Source organism: Myodes glareolus, chromosome 27 (assembly GCF_982192425.1).
Source record: "Myodes glareolus chromosome 27, mMyoGla1.1, whole genome shotgun sequence".
NCBI lineage: Eukaryota > Metazoa > Chordata > Mammalia > Rodentia > Cricetidae > Myodes > Myodes glareolus.
Genome location: NC_142052.1, coordinates 34,568,005 through 34,590,511, shown reverse-complemented (window position 1 = coordinate 34,590,511; position 22,507 = coordinate 34,568,005). Strand labels below are relative to the sequence as shown.

At 45.8% G+C, this 22,507-nt stretch overlaps 1 protein-coding gene across 2 annotated transcripts in view; it reads left to right on the top strand.

The window, feature by feature from the left end:
• The window catches only part of Hibch (3-hydroxyisobutyryl-CoA hydrolase), a 63,833-nt gene that overhangs the window by 37,461 nt on the left and 3,865 nt on the right, over positions 1–22,507 (top strand). For both annotated transcript variants that reach the window (XM_087902353.1, XM_087902352.1), the window contains 6 exons: positions 5,886–5,964; positions 13,541–13,686; positions 14,032–14,118; positions 16,560–16,618; positions 17,311–17,392; positions 19,430–19,549. In XM_087902353.1, coding sequence (XP_087758479.1) covers positions 5,886–5,964; positions 13,541–13,686; positions 14,032–14,118; positions 16,560–16,618; positions 17,311–17,392; positions 19,430–19,549 — 573 coding nt within the window. The remainder of the gene's footprint in view (positions 1–5,885; positions 5,965–13,540; positions 13,687–14,031; positions 14,119–16,559; positions 16,619–17,310; positions 17,393–19,429; positions 19,550–22,507) is intronic.

Sequence of the window (22,507 nt, the reverse complement as noted above, 5' to 3'; positions counted from 1 at the left end):
AGAAAGAAGCACCAGGAAGTGTAAGGGAGCTAACACCAGCATTCAAGAAGGTAAACAGATAAAGAAAAACCTGAAGTAAATGGAATAAAGGGAGTGGTAACCACAGGGAAAGAGCCCACCCAGCTAGGCATCCAACTTGTGAAAAGAAATTAAGAAAAGCTTATTATGACTGGGCCTGGTGGCACAAACAAGCCTTTAATTCTAGCACTTGGGAGGCAGAGGCAAGCAGATCTCTGAGTTCAAGGCCAGCCTGGTCTACAGAGTGAGTTCCAGAACAGCCAAGCTTAGGCAACAAAGTAAGCCATTGAAAACAGAAAGCTAGCAAAAATATGTTTGAATGAGGGTACATGTTCTAGCCCCAGCCAACAGCAGAACTTGGCAGCTTCTGCCGTGTGGTTTTAGCTTTAGAGTTTAGGATACAAGGAAGGGGTTATGGATTCTCCCTCCATGACTAAGGAAAGCTGCTGAGGCCTGGTGTGTGTCAGGGGTATCCCTGAATGGCGAGGGTGAAACCTTGATTTCATGGGAGATGTTAAAGATGCTGGAGTCGTGGGATACACTTCCGGTGTGGAACCAGCTCACAAGAGAAATGTGTTGCAGCCAACAAAGCTGAAAGGCATTGGAGATTTGAAGAGCACTCTTTGACACCAGACACAGGGATGCAGCGTTTGGAGTTTACTCTGCTGGTTTTAGGTCTTGTTCTGGTCCAGTATTTCCTCCCTATGTTCCCTTTCTTCCCTTTGGGAAAGCTAATGTATGTTGGAAGTATGTGATCTGCTTTTGGATTTTGAATTTACAGAGGTCTAGAGCTAAGAGATTGTTATTAGTTTCTGAAGAGAATTTGGACTTTTAAACTGTTGAGACTGTGATAGACTATGGAGATATTTGAAATTAGACTGAATGTATTTTGCATTATGATATGGCTACAAGCTTATAGGGAGCAGAGTGGAATGTGGTGGTTTGAATGGGAATGTCCTGCATGGGCTCAAATGTTTGAGCATCGTCCTTAGGGAGCAGAGCCACTTGACTTGAGGTATGGTCTTGTTGGAGTTGGTGTGGTCTTGTTGGAGGAAGTGTGTCACTGGGGGTGGGCTTTGAAGTTTCAAGGCTCCAGCCAGGCCCAGTGTCTCTATCTTCCTGCTGCCTGTGAATCCAGATGTTACAACTCAGCCGCTCTCCAGCACCATGCCATCATGCTTCCCACCATACTGATAATGGACTGAACCTCGGAATCTGCTAGCCCCAGTTCAGTGTTTTCCTTTCTAAGAGTTGCCGTGGACATGGTGTCTCCTCACAGCAGTAGAACTTTGACTAAGACATCCAACATTATAAACAAACTGAAAGACAAAAAGCACGGGGTCCTCTCATCAGATGAAGAAAAGACCTTTGGCTCAGTCAGGTGTGGTGGTGCATTCCTTTAATCCCAGTACTCTGGAGGCAGAGGCAGGTGGATCTCTGTGAGTTTGACGTCAACCTGATTTACAGAGCAAGTTTCAAGACAACCAGCAACAATAACAACAACAACAACAACGAAAAGAAACTAAGGAAAGAGAAAAGAAAGAGAAAAAGAAAGGGCCTTTAGCAAAATCTAGCACCTCTTCATGATACCCTCTTATTTAATAACAAATGCGACTTCATGAAACTGAGAAACTTCTGAGCAGCAAAGGACACTGTCATTTGGACAAAGTTGGTGAATATAGAATGGGAAAGGATTTTTTTCAAAGTATATATCACATAGAGTCACCCCATGTTGCAGTGTCTTTGGTACTCTGCATGTTCTCAAAACAGAAATGTCAAGACCAAGTCAGCCACTAATCCTTCATCTCTAATGATGTACTGCCTAGATATGCTAGGGTAATTTTGACACAAAGCTTATGATTTTTTCCTTAAAGTTCATCCCACGATATGAGACCCATACCCAACACTTCTTGGGTGACTGTAAACCTGAGACTGGATAACCCGTGGACCTAGGGTAAAAGCAAATCCTTCTGCTCTAAGATAGAGATAAAATGACTCCTAATGACATTTTGGTACACTCATAGATGAGTGTCGTGCTCGGTCACTGTCTGAGAAGCCTCCTCCTGCAGCCGATGGGAACAGATACAGAGACCAGCCAGGCATTGCATAGAGAGTGAGAGACCTTCGAACACTCAGACCTAAATTCGATGTCTCCATCAAATCCCTCCCCCTCTAAGGTCAGGGGACCCTGTGGAAGAGGAAGCAGAAAGAGTGTTTGGAGCCAGAGGGAGTGGAGGACACCAGGGGAACAAGTCCTTCTAAATCGACATGGGCAAAGTTCATATGAGCAGAACCTGGAACACGGGCCCTGCACAGGGCCGCAACAGGTCCTGTGTGTGTGTGTGTGTGTGTGTGTGTGTGTGTGTGTGTGTGTATTATGGCTTCCAGTTTAGAGTTTTGTGGGATTCCTGAGTGTGCATGAGTGGGTCTCTGATGTGTGCCTTCCCTTGGGCTCTTTTCCTTCTGTCTGTCTTGTCCAGCTTGAATGTGATAGTTTTTGTCTTAGCTTATTGTTTTTAATTTTGTTACATTTTAAGAAAATGAATGGAATGGATGCAAGAAAATCTAGGTACTAGGGGAAAGGTGAAGAGCTGGACTGTCGGTTTTCCTGCCAGGAGAGGGAAAGTCTGTCTTCTCTAATGGAGTGACACTGGCGGTGTCAGACCCTCCAGAAAAACAAACAAACAAACAAACCAAGACTGGAAATGAATAGACATTTATAAGAAAAAAAGATTTATTTTTCAGTGTGCGTCTGTGTGTGAGTGCGTGCATGTACACGCACACGTGTGCCTGAGGAGACCGGAAGACATCAGATCCCTTGGAGATGGAATCACAGTGCTCCCTAACCCTGAGTTGACACTGTAGCAAACTCTTTGTAAAAGTCTTTGTAGTTTCAGACAACAGCGCCCATAGTACTGAAAATGAAGTCACTTGAAAGAGCACCTACGTTTGCCCTATCTTAAGTCGCATTGACAGCTTTTACATGTATTTCCAAAATATTTAATCTGGTTTTCACAAGAGACCTTCTTTTATAATCAGATCCATGGATGTACTGTGTCTTTGATGTATGTACTAATTCCAGCACAACGGTCGTAAATAGACTGCAAACCCATGACTGGCATTTGGCGGTGGGTCAGAGACTTGCAGAGACTGTGAGTGTTGAGTAGCCCACACCACCGCGTCAGTGACGTCCTTGGGAAGTCACCGGCTGGGCGCCTCTGGCCTGATAATCTCAGACCATTGAATCCAAGCTACTTAAACGTCTCAGTCTGGTGCCACAGACACACGTGCTGTGGTTTGTGCGTCTACATTTTGTATCTAAGTCGGTGCATGTTAGTTCTCTGGGGGTCTGGTCCTTTGGGAAACTAATTGGTTTTAGATGAGCTCCCCATGGTGACATTAGGGACTCTCTAAGAAGGACCGAGCTAGTGTGCTTGAGTCTTGCCATGTAGGAGGACCGAGCTAGTGTGCTTGAGTCTTGCCATGTAGGAGGACCAAGCTAGTGTGCTTGAGTCTTACCATGTAGGATTTTTCTGCTGTATTGGGAGGTAGCAGGCAGCCCCCCCTCCAGATGCCAGCAGGCACCCCACCACATCTCTGGGCTTGCCTGTGTCCAGAATCAGAGCCAAGTATTCTTCTGCTCTTTGTGAGTTACTTGGCCTCAAGCATGTTGTTATAGCAACAGGAAATAATCCAAGATTTTGTTAGAAAATTCAGTGAACAAAGCTGTTTGCCTCTCACTGATGGTCTGAGGTTCACAGAGGCCGCACTTGGTGGCTGGAGAGAACCAGCTACCACAGGTTGTCTTCCGCCCGCCTCACGTGTTAGACGGGTGGTAGAGTAATGGTTCATGGCTGAGGGGGCTGGAGACCCACAGTGCACAAAGGAGAATGTATGAACATTCTCATCTACGTTTTAGTCATAGGGAAATACTCATTTTCAGAGCTTGGGAAACCATAAACTCTAAACTTACTGCTATGACAGTTTCAGTGTCTTCACACATTTATGTTGTGTGCAAACAGTAAAGATGTCAGGGCAGAGTGAGACTGAGAAAAGGGGATCAGAAGATTAAGAAGTAGAAAAGGGCGGGTGACATAGGTTCAGCTCTGCCATGACGAAGGGTTCTGATACTGTCTTAGTACGGTGGGAAATGCCTGGGAAACTCAGGGGAGGAGGATGGTGTGCTGTTTTATATCTTGGTAAGCCTTTCTGCTGTGTAAAGAATGGGCTGTGGCAGGAACAGAGGCCAGAGACGGGAGCCCAGGCAAAAATGGTGGTGTGTTGAAGCAGCCTCATTGCGGACTGGAAGGGGCCAATGTCGGATAGATACATTTTGTTTTTTGTCTTTTGTTTTTTGTTTTAGAGCTGTAGAGATGGATTTCTGGGTAAGAAAGTGAGCAGCACCTAGGTGTTTGTCTGAGTAGATGGTGAATGCAGTGCTGTTTATTGCTATAGGTGTGATGGGGACTAAATCTGGGGCCCTACGACTGAACGGCTTCCCAGGGTAAGGGCTGTGTGAAGGCTCAGCCACTTTCTCAGCACCCACAAAAAGACGCTAAACTGACCACAGAGTCCAGAGAGACTGGGGATGGGAAAATAACAAACAGACCACAGGCCATTATGATGGAGACAGCTGGATGCCCCAGGGCTGCAGAGAGCCTTGGGGATGGTGTAGGTCAGCTGTAGGGGAGGGAAATAGAGGGATGGCCTCAGGTCAACGCATTCATGTAAAGGGAAGAGAGAAAACCCACCAGCAGAGAGGGAAAACCTCAGAAGGTACAGTGGTGTCCCAAGGCCACTCCCAGGGAGCGGAGGGAGTCCTCTGTCACAGACAGGGGGAGTTCTCAGATGAGCTGAGGTATGGCAGCTCCTTTGACACGGTGCAGGGGTTAGATACAGGGTGTTGAAGATTGATTAGTTAGTGCAGTAAAGACGGAAGGCTTTAAGACCTTCCTTGTATAGCAGAGAAGCATCTCCAAAATTAATGGTTAAATAAAATACAGCATTAAGCTTTAGAATTTTTTTTAAAAACTATTTATTTATTTATTTGAGACAGGATCTTGGTATTCCACGCAGACCTCAAGCTCTGTGGAGCTGAGGATGACTTTGAATTTCTGAGCCTCTGCCTTTGCCTCCCGAGAGCTAAAACTACAAGTTTCTACTTGGTTTTCTGCCGTGCTTGAGACTGTACCCAGGACTTTCTGCAGACCTCCCGTACAGCCCTCCCATCCACTCCTCCCTTCTCTCCTTCAAATTCATGGTCTTTTCTATTGCATAAGTGTGCGCGTGTGCACACACATACACATGCGTGCCTAAATATAACCTGCTCAGTCTGTATGTTATTTTTGTGCGTGTTTTCAAGGCTAACCATTGGACACTGGCTAACCAAATCTTTTAGTAGCCAACTTGGAGAAGTTTTATAACTGGTCTCACTAAGTGCTGCATGTTAGAATAATGATATGGCTCATTTTATTTGATAAAATAGGTTAAGAAATGTGTTAAATATTCTTTTCAAAATTATTGAAATTTTCCATAAGTTGATCAAGCTTTTATGGTTATTAATACCAGTAATAAGCAGTACTGAGCTTCCGCAGAGGGCGGGTCCACTGCAGTGCTGGGAAGACCCAGAACACAATACAGACCGCTGCTGGAAGCTGCCCACTTAGAGCAGGCCAGGCTCGCCTGTCAGAGATGCCTGCGTAGTTTTGTGTAGAAAGTTCATGGCGAGGCTTGGGGTTTCCTTCAGCCCACATGCTGAAGCAGATTGCTGTGGAATTTAAGATAACACCTGCTTTCTTTGTAATACTTGTGTGTTAATCTTTCAGTTTTTACCACACGCTAAGGCATTTCTCCGCTTCTTTTCCTAGGGAGTTGGTCTTTCGGTTCATGGGCGATTCCGAGTGGCAACTGAAAGAACCCTCTTTGCAATGCCGGAAACGGGAATAGGTAAAATCCCCCAAAAAGCTTTGTAATTCCTTTTGAATCACATTCCCTTACTACTTCTCAGATTGTTTTATACATACGCACATGGAGCCAGAAGACGCCATGTGAGACACCGCAATGAAAGAACTTACAAAAATGATACTCTATATTAGCTCAGTAATTATAGCACAGCTAAGACCATTTATCTGAAGATACTAGTACCTCATAGTTAATCTTAGGTAAGGTTAAAAATAAAATAAAATGAAATACCCTTTCATTCATCGGTCAACATTGCTATTTTGTGTTAAAAGTGAGTCCCCCCGCAGGGTTTGCTAAAAGGGCCATCGTGTCTTCGCTCAGTCACTGTGGTCCCCGCCAGAGGTCTGTGTTGTCTGTGGAGGTGTCTGCTGCTCTCCGTTGCCGATGACTTTGGTTCGGGTTGTGTTCCCTTGCCCCTCAGTGCTGAGACCCCGTATAGCTTGGTCCTCACCAGCCTTCTCCCTGCTGCTGTGGTCTCTCGTGTGAGTGTCAGTCCTGTTGTGTCTGGGAGACAGCCTTTCCTGGACTCACCCGCCACCTCTGGCCCTTAACAGTCTTCCCGCCTGCTCTTCCTTACAGACCCCTGAGCCTTGCGGGTTTGACAGAGACATCCCGGGTAGGGCCAAATGCTCCAAAGTCTCTCTCACTCTGCACACTGTCTTCCTCCCTAGCCCCTTTCTAGGTTCCTAACCTCTGTGGTGATTCAGATTGCAGTCCAGGTATCAGAAGCTTAGATGCTGACATTCGCACACAGTACTGGTCTTTCTGCTCTGAGTTACCTCACTCAGAATGAGTTTTTCCCTAGCTCCATTGTGTAATTGTACCACATTTTCACTACGTGTTCATCAGTTGATGTACATTGAGGTATTTCCAGTTGGGGCTATTATGAATAGAGCAGCAATGAGCATGGTTAAGCGAGTGTCCTTGTGACAGGATGGGGAATCCTCTGGGTATATGCCCAAGAGTGGGATAGCTGGTTCTTGAGTTCGATCGATTTCCATGTTTACTATGTTAATCCTGCTGATCCATGAGCACTAGGCAATCTTTCCATCTCCCGATGTCTTCTTCACTTTCTTTCTTCAGTATCTTAGAGTTTCTATTGTGCAAGCCTTCCACTTGCTCGGTTAGAGTTATCCTGAGATATTTTTGTGTTGAGGCGATTGTAAAGTTACTATTTCCTGCATTCTTTCCCAGCATATTTGTCATTTGTATATGGGAAGTCTACTCGTTTGCCTGTGTTGATTTTATATCCCGCTACTTTGCTAAAAGTGTTTAAACAGCTGCAGAAGTTTTCCTGGTGGAGTTTTTGAGCGTCGTTTGTGTAGCCAATCATATCATCTGCAATTAAGATACTTTCACTTCTTCTCCAGATTGCATCTCCTTGATCTCCTTCAGTTGTTTGGTTGCTCTAGCCAAGACCTCCAGTTCTATATTGTGGAGGGACGGAGAGAGTGCACTACCTCGTCTTATTCTGTACTTAAATTCCTTATTTAATTCCTTATCCCCATGTAAGTTGGTGTTGACTGCGGGCTTGCTGTAAGTTACCTTTATTAATAGGTATGGCCCATGTATCACTAGTCTCTCAATCCTGCATCTCTGGGATAGAGACAAGTTGATCATGATAGATGTTTGCTTGGATTTGGTTTGGGAGTATTTTACTGAGAATTTTTGCATTTATATTCATAAGGGGTATTTGTCTAAAAGCTTTTTTGTTAGGTTTTTGTGTCATTTAGGTATTGGGGTATTAGTGGCTTCTTAAAAGGAACTAGAAAGTGAACCTTCAGTTTCTATTTTGTGGAATAATTTGAAGAATATTGGTGTTAATTCTTATTTGAGGGACTGGTATAATTCTGTGATGAATCCATCTGGCTCCCTGAACTTTTTTGTTGTTGTTGGGAGATTTAATTGCCTTTATTTCACGAGGGGTTATGGGTCATTATACATTGTTTATCTTCACTTAATTCTGGTAGGTCATTTATATCAAGGAATTCATCTGTTTCTTCTAGAGTCTCCACTTTGGTGAAGTATAGATTTTTAAAACTATCCTTATGATTTTCTGAACTGCCGAGGTGTCTGTTGTGTCTTCCTTTTCATCTTAAATTTTATTCAGTTGGAGCTTCTGTCTGTTAGTTGGTTTGCAGATGTGTTTGTCAGTCTTGTTGATTAGTCTCAAAGAACCATCTCTGTTTCATTGACTCTTTGTATTGATTTTATCATTTTTGTTTTATTGACGGCAGCCCTGAGTTTATCTCCTCCCATCTACTGTTTGGGATATTATGTCTTCTTGTTGCTCTAGAGCTTTCGGGCGTGTGGTTAAGTTACTAATACAAGAATCCACCTCATCTTTGTCAGCTTGAGGAGCTGACATATTCCTTCCATAATACTGAAGAACGGGCATTGGATTTTGTCAGAATTTTGTTCCTATGCCTATTGAGGTAATCATTGGCTTTTTATTTTTTCTTTTAGTTTGTTAATGGTAAATTATTTTATTGTCTTTTACACACACATTTACCTATGATACAGCTTTTTCTGATATTTGTAAACCTTTTAATATGTTGTTTGGTTTGATTTGCTGAAAGTTTATTTGTAATTTTTGTAGCTCTGATTGTGAGGAGCTTGAGGAGTTTGAAATGAGAATTTTAATGTCTTTTTGTTGTATAAGTATTGGTAATTCTGTTTGCTTATTTCTTTTTCCTTTCTGGAACAGCTTGCGTAGAATTGGCATCATCTAAATGTAGAATACATCAGGAAAGCCATCTAGGCTGGTAGTTTTCTTTTTGAAAAAGTTTGTAATCATAGATTCAAAGCCTGGCTAATCAAGCTATTTTCTTGCGCAAGCATTGGTAGTTTGAATCTTTGAAGAATTTTTACAATCTATTAGTATAATAGTGCCCATGATATTCTAAGATGTGTAGACTCTGTAGTGTTTTCAGCCCCTCTCATTCTTCATTAATTTTATGTCTATTTCTTTTTTCCTTTAGAGCATTCTAATTTGAAGTTTATCAGTTATATTGACCTTAAATCAGAATTTGGTTTTCACTTAACAGTTTTTACCGAGATGTTTATTGCTTATTTTCAGTTACTTTAGTTTTCATCTGCTGCTCTGTTTTTCTCGTTCTGTCAGATAAAAGTAGGTTAATTGGCTTTTTTAAAAAAATCATCTTTATGTACACATTCAGTAGAATCTATCTATATACTCCAAATTTTGAGTTCTCCTGTCTTCCCAGGCCACTGCTGTGTAGTGAGATACTCCGGTGTGTCCCTGGGCTGCAGCTCCTGGCCAGCCACATGAGCAGGAGAATGCCCAGTTGATGCTCTGGGGTAGAGTGTGTTGTGTGGCCGCTTCTGACTCAGTGGGTTGTGAGCTGCATGCATTTCAGCTCAATGTTTTTTGGAATCCAGATGCTCACCACCCCTTGATGGAACTGCTCGGATGTTGTCCATGGACGTAGTATGCAGCTCCACTGTGAGCCCAGGAGGTTCCAGCAAGTTAAAGGTGCCGGGACACCATCCTCTAGTTTGCATCGTTCCCTATGGAAGAATTAGCTTCATCCCTGTCTCTCTTTCAACAGTGTTAGTAAATGTGTGTGTTTCTATGGGTGCTCTTAAGCCTTTCTCTTTTCTCTTAGGCTATTTGATTATAGTATTTCTGGGCACAGTTCTCTTGATCTTTCATATGTGTGTGTTTATTACTTAGATTCATCCTTTCAACTTTGGAATTTGTTTTTTTACTATTAGTTCTTTAAATATTTTTCTCTCCTTCCTCTTTCAGATGCAACTTTTAATGTTAGATGTGCTCTTGCTTTGTGAACATGTTTGTGCATGCATGAGTAAGTATGTGTGCATGTGTGTGTGTGTGTGTGTATGTGGGTGTGAGTGTGTGCTTGTGTATGTGTGCATGCGTTTGTGGTGTGTGTGCGTGTGTGCATGCATGTGAGTGTATATATGTATGTGTGAGTGAGTGTGTATGTTGTGAGTGAGTGCGTGTGTGTGTGTGTGTGTGTGTGTGGCGTGTGTGTGGCGTGTGTGTTGCTAAGGATTGAACTCAAGGCTTAACTATGCTTGGCAAGAGCTCTACTGCTGAGGAATGGGCCCAGCCCTTTACTTCTTTTTATGCACTTTGAGACAGTGTTGTTAGTTACTCAGGGCAGACAGGCACCCGTCCCATAGCCCACACAGTCCTTAGACCTGTGGTCCTTCAGCACTGCCTGCATCCGCATCTGCATCAGTAACTATAGTTACAGACCTATCTACCAAACCCTGTCCTTTGTTCATTTTAAATTATTTTCTTTTTTTTTATTTAGTTTCTATTTCTATATTTTAAACTTCCTCCTCCGAAAAATCCAATTTGCTCGCTCCTAACATTTGTAAATATTTTTCAGCCTATGCATTCATCTCAGTTTTAATCTATGGAAATGTGATTTGAGTTGCTAAAAATCAAACTTCTGTCTCTGACTTTTTTGAAAATATGAGTGAATTCTTGCATTTATGTCAGTTTTGGCTCATTTAGTCTCACTGTGCATTGTATTTATCTTGCTGTATTAGATGTCTAGTTTTTTTTTTTTTCTCTTTGAGATAGGGTCTTCATAGGCTAAACTGGCCTTGAACTCAGATCCATTCAGATCCACCTACCTCTGCCGCCAAAGTGCTGGGACTGGCGGAACCACTAGGTGGCTAGTGTTGGATAGTTGTATGTCAACATGATGCACGCTAAAGTCTTCTGTAAGAGGAAACCTTGATTAAGAAAGAGCTTCCATCAGGGACCGTAGTCAAGCCAGTAGGGCATTTTCCTAATTGGCCATTGATGGGGAGGGCCCAGTCCATGGTGGGTGGTGTCATCCCTGGGCTGGGGGTCCTGGGTGTAAGAAAGCAGGCTGAGCATGCATGAAGAGCAAACCCCTCCATGGCCTCCGCACCTGCTTCTGCCTCTAGGTTTCCACCCGTTAGAGTTCCTGTCCTAACTTCCTTCAGTTATGGGTGATGGGTGTGGAAGTGTGAGCCCGATGAACCTCTGCTCCCCAACTCGCATCTGATCATGTATTTCATCGCAGCAATAGCCCTGACTAAGGTCTAGTAAGTTTATATTAGATTCCAAAGATAACGTTTCTTTTGTTGGGTGCTGAATACTTTCTGAAGACTTTTTGTTTTTCTTTTTCCTGACTCCCTCCTGGCTTATCACCCCACCCCACCCCCACTTACAGTGTAGCTCTGACTGGTCCTGACTGGCTCGCATTTTCATAGCTCTACCTGTCTATACTTCTTGGCATCTGGGGTTAAAGGTATGTGCGACTACACCTGGTTTTTGACTTTTTGAATTCTTACAAATGGTCTTGGACTTTCTTCTAAGATAAATGAAAGTTGCTTGGGAATACTTTGATCTTGTAGATATTCGAGGTTTGAGTTTGTTTTAATGTAGTTTGGGGATGATGCTTTAATTGTCCATCGACTATTTCTGAGGACAGAGGCAAGATCTGCCTTTGTGTCTATGTGGTACCCAATCCCTTTATCTTCATCTACTTGGTAGATCCGGTGTTCAGGCCTCTGGCTTTTCCCTTAGTTCTTGTATCCCTTTCCGAGGCTCAGGTCCCTTCTTCACACTCTGTACTGATGAGTTCTAAGGGGAGCCCTGGCTGGGGTGACCCTGAGGTATAACTAGGGACAGCACCAGGCCGTTTGGTTTGTGCTTCTGGGTGGAGGAGGCAGGTCAGGAAAGAGCACTGTAGTTGAAGGGAGGCGAGCCCAGAGCTGTGGTTTTGCCTGTGGAGATGCTTGCTCACCATGTGACTGCAGAGAAGACAGCGCTGAGTTTGGTGTTTGAGGGAAAAGGCACAGCTAGGTTTGAGACTGTTCATCGGATTCAGCCTGATCAACAGAACCGTAGACGGATTGGCTTAAAGCAGCACATTGAGGGCTCACACGTCTCTCACATCTCTGAGGGCTGAGAATCAAGGTCAAGCTGGCAGTAAGCCCAGTTTCTCCTGAGCGAGCGCCTCCTTGCCCCGTCTTCATGTGGCCTTTCCTCCGTGTGTGTATCTCTTTCATAAAGAAAGTTCTGTTGGTTTATGGCATCCCCTTGCACCCTGACATACCCAGCAATAACACAGAAACTTATTAATTGTAAACGCTTGCCTATAGCTTAGGCTTGTTTCTAACTAACTCTTACAACTTAAATTAACCCATTTCTATTCATCTATGAATTGCCATGTGGCATTTTGGCTTTACCTGCCCTCCAGCTTGCCTTGCTCGCTCTGCATCTCCTGGTGACCCCACCTTTCTCCTCCCAGAGTCCTCTGTGTCTGGGTGTTGGCCTATACCACCTGCCTAGCTAATGACCATTTAGCTGTTTATTAGATTAAGATCTTTACAGTATACAAAAGGATTATTCCACAGCACCTGAAACTCCATCTCTAAATAATACAGTTACATTGTGGGCTGAGGCTTCAACAGACAGATTTGGGGAACAATTTTGTTAATAATTTAGAGCAATCAGCATATAGATTTTACTTAAATCCACGGGAGTCAAGGTAGCTAACCCCAGGTGGGCATCCTAATAGCAGGTGTGGTCTCTGCAGAACTCAGAGGTCAAGCCACCAGAGACAGCGGATGAGGACGGGGGTGGGGGTGGGGGGAGCCCATTGTGTGTCAAAGGCTGGGCCATGCCACGCAGGACAAGGGCACGTGTCAGGACAGGAGGGTCTCCTGTGTTCAGAATGTCACTGAGAGTTTGGTCAGGAGGCGAGTGCCGGGCAGATGAGAAGATGCTCGAGAGCTGGGCCAGCGTGTGGTCTACGAGATACAACTGAAAACATGGGTGGACATTTACAACTGTGTTAGGGGTGTTCTCAGAGAAAACACAGCCTCTGGAAAGTTTCAGAAACGTGAAGTAAGACTCTGAGAGGAATTTATGTTTAAAATGCCATATGTTCTGGGCATGGTAACCCATGCCTGTAATCCTAGTGCTGGGGAGGCGGCAGGCTGAGGGAAGAGACCACAAGTTCACGTCCACTCTGGGCTACTCCAAAAGGCTCTCTCCTGAGTTGATAGGAAAAGGAGCTCTGTGCTTTCTGTATGGAAAGGAGATGTTTTTAGCTGCATTGGCTCTCACTCATTAGGTACTGCCACCTTTTGTCTTTGAGACAGGGTCTCTTTTTCCTGGAGCTTGGTCAAGCTAGTCATGTGACCCTGGTACCTCTCTGGCTTTGGCCTGTCCAGTTCTGGGATTGAAATCAGATGCTGCCACACTGAATTTTGAAGTGTGAGTTCTAGGAGTCAAAGGCAGGTGCCCACTGAGCCATCTGTCCCCAATACTGCATACTCCTAATATTCACGATATTGTCAAATACTTGACTGCGTACGTCAAATACTTTAGTGCCCTCTCTAGCAGTGAGACACAAAGAATTTGAAAAACGTACAAAATAAGTTAACAGTTCATAACATTTTGTGATTCAAGTTCATTGTATAGCATATAGTATTTGCAGTACAGATTCCGTCTGCGCAGACGATCTAGGAGGCTGACTCCACTCTCTGTTCCAGTTATCCTTTTTGCTGTCCTCACTTACAGGGCTCTTTCCTGACGTGGGCGGCGGTTATTTCTTGCCAAGGCTTCAAGGCAAACTGGGTTACTTCCTTGCGCTGACCGGGTTCAGGCTGAAAGGAAGAGATGTGCACAGAGCAGGGATCGCCACGCACTTTGTAGACTCAGAGAAGGTAAGGTTTTGGGTTGAGATCACGGATCTTTGGTGAACATGAGTATGCAGGTAGAATGTCTTGGTTAGAGCTGTGTGACCTCGGACAAAGTACTTCAGCCCAGCCCCGCATCCCCTCCTCACCGTCCCTCTCCTCCTCTACGCTGTCCCACAGCACAGAGGCTGCTTCATTGCCTGTCGCGTCCTCCCTTCGGAGGCAGCATTTGCTGCGCATGTGCACGGAGCTGCAGTCCCTGTTTCTGTCGGGGCTGAAGTGAAGGGAGCATAGATCTTAAGATAAGGACCCCAAGGGGTTAAAAGCTTTCTGCCTCTGTCAAGTTGCACGCCTTGTTTTCTTTCCTTTTAGCTGCACAAGCTAGAGGAAGAGTTGCTGGCCCTGAAGTCACCCTCGGCAGAAGATATTGCGGGTGTCTTAGAAAGCCACCAGGCACAGGTAAGTGGTTCCCAATCACAGGAACGTACGGTGCTCACACAGCAAGCGGACAGTAAGCTTTGGTTTGCTTCAATAGAAAGAACACTGAGGAGCCCGGCAGTGGTGGCGCACGCCTTTAATTCCAGCACTCGGGAGGCAGAGGCAGGCAGATCTCTGAGTTTGAGGCCAGCCTGGTCTGCAAGAGCTAGTTCCAGGACAGGCGCCAAAGCTGCAGAGAAACCCTGTCTCAAAAAACCAAAAAAAAAAAAAAAGGGAGGAAGGGAAGGAAGGAAGGAAGGAAGGAAGGAAGGAAGGAAGGAAGGAAGGAAGGAAGGAAGGAAGGAAGGAAGGAAGGGCAGGCATTGAGGATCACTTACCAGCGCTTCCCTGTTGGGCTAGCCATCTGATGCCTGCCCTCCTGCTGTGAAGCTGCACAGCTGGTTTTCTGAGCTTCAGTGCTCGGCCTTGGAAGGAGCTTCTGCAAAAGCTTTTGCTGTGCTCTGTGGCATTTCTGTGACAGGTTCAGCGTTCAGACGATTTGTGGCGCTGCTAAAATGAACCGCTAATAATACAATACGCTGCGATGCTTCATTTCTTACTTATGCTACCCGAGTTGTCTCATAAAGGCCAAAGATAGAAGCCGGGGCGGTAGTAACCCAGGCAGTAACGTGTTTGCTGCACAAGCAGCTCAGGACTTGAATTTGATCCCCAGCACCCACTTACGGGAGCTTGTTATAAATCGAGATATGGTACATTTGTAACCCCAACTCTGGGAAGGTGGAGACAGGCAAGTCCCCCAGCCTTGTTGCCCAGCCGGCCTGGCTTAGGTTGAAAGGTGAGCGCCAGGTGCCGATGAGCTAACATTTAAAGAGCAAAAACACGTAAGGTTGATGCCTGGTCTCCACAATTGCATACCCACACTATACATATGTGCGTGCGTGTCCATGCATGTGCGTGTGGGTGCACACATACACACACACACAAATACATAAAGCTAAGAATCCTTACAAATCACAATCAAGTACATGATCGTCTAAAATTTCAACTGAAATTGTAGAAAAGGAAGAAAGGGCAGAGATTGATGAAGTCAAATGAAAAGAGAAAACAAAGGTGGAAATGATGTATCAATACAATGGCAGCTTTAGAAAAGAGGGCTCTAACTAAAAGCGAGATTGTGACATCATCCTGGGGGGGGGGGAGCAGCCGGAGCAGCTGAGTCCTGTGACAAGCCCTTTAAGGAGCCAGGAGCCTCTGAAGACCTGCGCGACCCGCACAGTGGGCAGGGGTGTAGCGCGGTGGTGGGGTGTTTGCTCGGCATGTGCAAGGCCTGTTTCTTCAGTGCCACAAAGAGGAAGGAGAGAGTAGGGGAGGAAGAGCGGAGAGACCTGGAGGCAGGGATACTGGTGTGGAGCAGGAAAAAAAAAATTATGTCTTGCAAGTTTTAGTGAGTGCAGTTAGACGGGGATGGGTGGGTGCTGTGCAGAAGGGAGAGGCGCATGGCAAGTGGGAGGACCTGTAGCCACTTTGAGCAGCGGGCTTGCAGATCCGGGGTCTGCCGTCCTCCTCCATGCACTGGAACTCAGGAAGCTCTTGCTGACACATGGGGGTACTTGCCTGGTCCTAGGAATGCGCCGTTCAGTTGGCAGCTGTGGTGGGCACGCTATATAACTTACTGAAGATAAACAGGACCGTCCAGAGGGCTGGATTCCTAAGTACTGGAATGGAGAAGCACATGATACACAGGCTTTCAAGCGATAGCTTGATTGGAGTTCAGTGTTTAAAAGCTGTGTATCAGGGCTGCCTTGTACAGCAAGACTCAGGCCATTGCTGCAATGCAGCCCCGCCTTCCGATAAAGTACGTTCTGTACCGTAAGAATGACCTTGGTAAAGCGGTACGGGTTTATCAGAAGGTGCCTGCTGTGTTGTTTGGCACGTGTTTATCAGAAGGTGCCTGCTGTGTCGTGTGAGACATGGGTAGTAAAGAGAGATTAACTGAAATATAAACAGGAGAGAGTTCAGGTTGAGAGGCTGAATACCGTAAAGGCTGAGTACCAAATACTATAGTTGCCTAGCTCTTGTGGTTGGCTTCCAGTGTTAGTTTTCTCCCCCTGAAGGTCGAGCTGCAGGGATGCCAGGCAGGCATTGGGGGTTTCTAGATCTGATGGGTACTTGACGTGGTGTTCTAAGGTCTTAGGTCCTAGACTGTTATCTTCAGATGCACAGAAACATTACGATGACAAAAATAAAGAAATAAGAGAGCCTTTGGCACTTCGAAGCGCTTATCTGGAGCTCTGCAGATTCTCTGATTTTTGAACATATGGTGGCAGCTATTTATGAGAGTGTTAAATGTAATTTGAATGAAAGTGATAATCTGTCACAAAGTGTGTCATTAAACGTGATGAACTTTTAAAGGATTTTTTTTTAAAGATTTGAGTCACTTCAGATTCCTTCTTTTCAAACAGTCCAAGATGGATCAAGACAAATCTGTCATATTTGAGGAACACATGGACACAATAAACAGGTATTTAACACAAGGTACTGACCACGCTGTCCTTTGGTTGGCGGAATCCAGTCGGGTCTGCTCCCGCCATCATTGCTTGATAAAGCTCCACATTTGAGACGGATAGCGGCCTGCTTGTGTTCTCATTTACCTTAGAAAGGAACTTCTCACCCACTCTTCCAAGAGGAGTTACTCGTGGCTGGCCTCTTGCGTGCTTGCTCATTTTAATCCAGATATCTCTTTTTAAAGTTGGGGAGAAAGGCCAGAGGATAATTGAATTACCTTACCCTTTGGTCTTCACAACGCCATCTTCCAAGAAGGGACTGTTAAACCATCAGCCCGAGGCTCTGTGCTGTGATGGGGAATCGCCAGCCGGCCCCAGGGAAGAGCAGGAGGGAGGCTGAGAGACAGTGCTGTCCTCTCTGTTTTGAAGCATCGGGTTTGTAGTTTAGGCAGTACTTAAGTGTGAGTCCCCACAATGCAGAGAAGCAGTACAGAAGCACTGATAAGGCAGGAGCGGCTTCACGTTTCACTAGCAGTGGTAGATGACAGTTGTTCTTACCAGGGAAGTGGTGAGCATTTCTTCCCTCACAAAGCACCGTGAGACGTCTTCATACTGAAATGGGGCTGGGGAAAGTCAGCGGTCAGGCTCACTGGTGTCTTGGAAATGGAAACTTCTTGTGTGGCGGTGAAGTTGTGCTTCTTTTTTACAGTTGTTTTTCAGCAAATACTGTGGAGCAGATTGTTGAGAACTTACGGCAGGACGGCTCGCCTTTTGCCACACAACAGTTGAAGGTAATGCATGAATCCTTGCCGTCCCAGCTGAGTCTGGACATCTTGGGACAGGGAAGCCTGCCTGGGGGTTGTCAGTATTCCATGATGGTGTTTACGAAGCTTCCGAAAGCCTTTCTCCTGAACCGTGTCTATACCCAAATGTCATGTCTGTCTTCTGGCTTTTGAGAACCAAGTGAAGCTGGTTTTGTGTCCTTTGCTTGTAACAGAGAAGGACTTTAGTGGCAGTATTGCATTTCCAAATGTCCCTTTGTCTTCTGGGAGAAGCAAATAGAAACATTTTTAGTAGAAAGACCGTGTCACGGTGGAGTAGACACCTGGTGACATTACCGTGGCGCTTTAGCCTGTTAATAATGTTTAATATGAAAGGTGGTCTTCTTTAACCGAGTGATTAAATAAAGAAGTGATAACTGTTTAAGCTGGCATGCCTCCATTTCCTGTCACTACTGAGTTTTAAGTAGTGTTCCTCAGAGTTAGCAGCACTTTGGACTTTTTACATAAAACTGGTTAACAGCAGAGGAAAACCATTTGGGTTAAGTGTTTATGCATGGGCTTGATGCCCTTGGGCCTGTCATAGGATTGGGTGAAACCTGAAGTATTTCAGAATCCTAGATGCACACGCTCCCCCCACCCATAATGCTCATGGACTCTAATCCTCTGTAACTGTGAGTCCCAAATTAAATGCTTTCCTGTGGGAAAATGTAGAGTCAGTAGATTCCAAGACCAGTTTGAAGACCTGAGGGTATTGGTGTCTGGGCCCAAGCACTCAGGCAGAGGCCCAGTCCAGCCATGGACCACACTTTGTCTTGTCCATGCTCTCGATGGAGTGAATTCTTTTCCCAAAGTGGGAAGTCATTGCCTGAGCCCATGGATTTAGTGCATTCTCATCCAGTAACAACATTGCAAGTCAAGGAGAAACATAAGTCAGGGTAGGAAGCGCTAAGAACTTTAAAGGCCTTCTCCTTGTGCCTTCTTAAGGTACAGTCCTCTGTGTTTCTCTGTACTGACAAAATTACATTTAATCCCTCTCCGTCATCTTCCTTGGACTTCTCTTTACTCTCATGGCTGTTACTTTGTACAGAAGAAGGAAGTGGGCAGCCCTAACTAAATGCAGTGGACCGCACACATAGAAAGACAGGAATGTAGAAGGGGACTTGTTGCTTGTTGGAGAGAAGAGTGTCTTCAGTGGGTGAGAAGATACCCGGTAGATTATAATGAAGTAATACACATATAAAACTAAAAAAATAATAAAGTTTTAAAAATAAAAAATACAGAATTCAAAGTGAGAGTTCTTTTGAACCCAGTTTAACCCTTTGAGCCATCAATCAATAATCCATCTGAAAACGCTTTGTGCAGTTATAAAGGAGAATGCAGGTATGTGGCGGCCTCTTGTGTCAATCACGTGGCCACAGTCAGCTGTGTGGCTCGGAACACTAGTAATAGGCTCTTTAGATTCAGAACAAGTCCCATGGCATTGTAGCTGAAGGATCGGGTATGACATTCTTACTTTTTAATTAATATTAAAAGAGAGTTAGTCGTGTTTTCTCTGTCCAGGTTACACCAAGGTTTCTCAGAGGCAAAGAGCCCGCTTCAGCTGAGACACGTCCGGCTCACAGCTGCTCCCTCCCTGCTCCTTCCTTTTCTTACTTTCTTTAAGCACTTTCCTGAGAGCCCGGGACAGAGCAGTCAGCAACTCCCTCCTTCCCTTCCCAGCCGCTCAGCTCTCCTTTCCTGCCCTGAGATGTTGCGGGATGCCCCTGAGCTGATGTCTAATCTATGCAAACACTCCAGTAAGGTTTATTTGACTAGGCTCTGCGTCACTGCATTTGTGGAAGGCCCTGTGTTCCTGCTGTGATGGGCTGGAACGTTTGCATCTCCTGCTTTGGCAGAGTGAGGCCAAGGTGTGTTTTTATGAGTCTTTGGCCCGTGGAAGAAGTTCCAAAACTCAGGTGTTAGTCTGGCTTGCATAGTAACTTAACTGGCTTATTACATACAGCAAAGGGGCAGTTGGCTAACAAGGAATATTTTTTTTCCCCAAAGGTGATTAACAAAATGTCTCCAACATCCCTAAAGATCACACTGAGGCAGCTCATGGAGGGCTCTTCCAAGACCTTGCCAGAGGTACTGACCATGGAGTATCGGCTAAGTCAAGCCTGTATGGTAAGAATTTTATACTGAGTGTTGTTATTTTTCAGTTAAGAAATTCATTGCAGAACATGTAAAATTCAGAGTGGAATATTACACTTTTGCAAGTGGCAGACAGATTATCAAGGCTGGAAGGAAGGAATTGGGCCATAGTCCAGGAACATGATCAGTCTTTAAGAAAACCATGGTGAGCGTGCAGGGTGGTGAGCGTGTAGGGTGGTGAGCGTGTAGGGTGGTGAGCGTGCAGGGTCTGTGGGCTCATGGTGAACGTGCAGGGTGGTGAGCGTGCAGGGTGGTGAGCGTGTAGGGTTTGTGGGCTCATGGTGAACGTGCAGGGTGGTGAGTGTGCAGGGTGGTGAGCATTCAGGGTCTGTGGGTTCATGGTGAACGTGCAGGGTCAGTGGGTAAGTTTTTGAGTAATAAAACTTTGAATAAAATCATGGAAGAAAAGTGTCCAAGTCTAGGCAGGTGGCATCTAGGTGAATGAGGCAATCAGAGCACAAATATCCCCAGACAGATCCCCACACCACACACCACCAGAACACTAAAGGTACGGAGCCCGGAAAGGATAGTGGGTGCTGTAGGGGAGAAGGACCAACCCCCATGGAAATGTGGGCTGTCAGAATAACAGCTGAATCTGCAGTGTAGGCCTTAAAAGTCAGAGAGGCTCAGACCAGTGAAAGAACACAGATACCAACCCAGACCATTTGGCCCAGCAAAACCACCTTTCAAAATTGAAGACAAAGAAAAAGAAAAAAGAAAAGCAAGTGAAAGAAATTTGTGACCACCAAGCCTCTTCCGTGGCTACTGGAAGGACTGCCCCAGACTGAAGAGAAAGGCCACAGGAGAAAAATTCACGTTAGCGCAGTGGTTACACCAAAGGGAACGAGGAGAGCAAACAGCACAAGTCAGCAGCCTGACACATCTGTCCGTCAGGACACCCTGCTAGAGTAACTGGATAGTGGTGACACATCTGTCCGTCAGGACACCCTGCTAGAGTAACTGGATAGTGGTGACACATCTGGCCGTCAGGACACCCTGCTAGAGTAACTGAATAGTGGTGACACATCTGGCCGTCAGGACACCCTGCTCGAGTAACTGGATAGTGGTGACACATCTGGCCGTCAGGACACCTGCTCGAGTAACTGGATAGTGGTGACACATCTGGCCGTCAGGACACCCTGCTAGAGTAACTTCTGGCCGTCAGGACACCCTGCTCGAGTAACTGGATAGTGGTGATTTCACCTATCCAGTGACTAGGTGATTTAACCTAGTCAAAGGCACAGGTTAGCAGGTTGGGCTTGAAATAGCATCTAGCATTTCATTCTTCCAGGAAGCATGTCACCACCAAAGAGAGACAAGATCACGGTGAGAGAAAGCCAACAGTGAGGAAACAGGAATTGCTGTCCGAACAGCTGACAAAAGAGACTTCAGATCAAAGCTAATGAGAGGCTATAAAGAACATCACATCACTCTGTGACGGGATAGTCTATTGACAGAACGTTATAGCTCCACACGTACACGCAACAAACTCGGTCCATCTAACTTCATAAAGCAACTGCTACTAGGGATAAAGCCAACGATTACCCCCAATATTAGTAGTAAGTGACTTCAGTCCCCCGCCTTCACCAAAGACACATCATCTAAAGATAGATGGAGAGGCAGTGGGGCTGAGCATCACACGCTGAAGAGTGCACCTTCCTTTCCGCAACCTGGGGGGTTTTCTCAAAACAGGCCACATATTATACAAGTAAAGGAAACTGGAGCCACTCCTCGTATTTTTTCTGACTCCATTGGAATAAAGCTAAACATCAGCAGTGGTGGGGAATATGCAGGGGTCCTGGATGCTAAACTGCACACGTGAATGATGAATCAGGAAAAATAAATTACTAAACTTGAATGAGAATGAAAAGAGCACACCCCAGTGTAGGAGAAACAAGGCAATAGCAAGAGGAAGGTTTACAGTGAGTGAGTGAGTTTGGGGGGCAGAGGCAGAGGTTAGAGCACCGTACCCTGGAGATGAGTGCAGCAGACGGGCTGTGAGGAGGTGAGAATAATGTGGGTATGCAGCCGTCCTTATAGCAGAGCCCAGGACTGCGACTTATCTGTAAGGCGGAAGATATTAGAGCTCCGTCATAAAGGGCTGGGAATCACCCAGAGGGAAACAAGGTTCCAGCACACCGCACTGTGCTAGGACCCGGGTTAAAGTAGCCTCGTGATGAACTGGTGTAGCTACCTCACGAAGGAAGCTGCGTTCCAGGCAGCACAGTTACTGTTTGCTAGCGACAGGCGTCTGACTTGTGTGTCCGCAGCCACTTAGTCCCGTGGCATCTAGCGATGATGCCAGCTGTGGAACCCCTTCTCAAAGAAAACCTCTGGGAGGCAAAGGCGGTGTGGGCTGGAAGGCAGGCCTGACTGGCCCCCTTCTAGTCTGGAAGTGGAGAGGAAAGCCTGGAGCCTGCATCCGCTGCAGGGATTTTGGTGCAGAGAACGCGTGTGTGTGTGTGTGTGTGTGTGTGTGTGTGTGTGTGTGTGCGTGCTTGTGTGCGTGTGTTAGGAGCTTCTCTTTTGTCAATGGGGACGGTAAGTCCTTAATTGGGAATGTGAGAAGCAGAGAGAGAGAGAAGGACGGATGTTGAGGAAGCAGAGTTTAAGGCATCGCCGTGAGACTGGGGAGAGGTCATGGATCCTGGCAGCCTGCTTGAGACTTACAGCTACGCATCATGGATGCTACAGGGGAAGGCATTGCTGTGGTTTTTCATCAGGAAGCCAGGGATGCAGCTCGTGTAGGGAATTTGCTGGAATAGTAGAAAGGTTTGAGGACTGAGGACATCTTCCAAAGCAAGTGGCCCTATCAGTGGCTTCAGGCCTGGTCTGGAGAAAGAACAACGTGAAGGCAGCGTGGTGGGGCAGGTTGTAGGCTGCACCAACCTGAGGAGCAGAGATGTGCCTCAGTGGGCTTGCCCGAGCCAG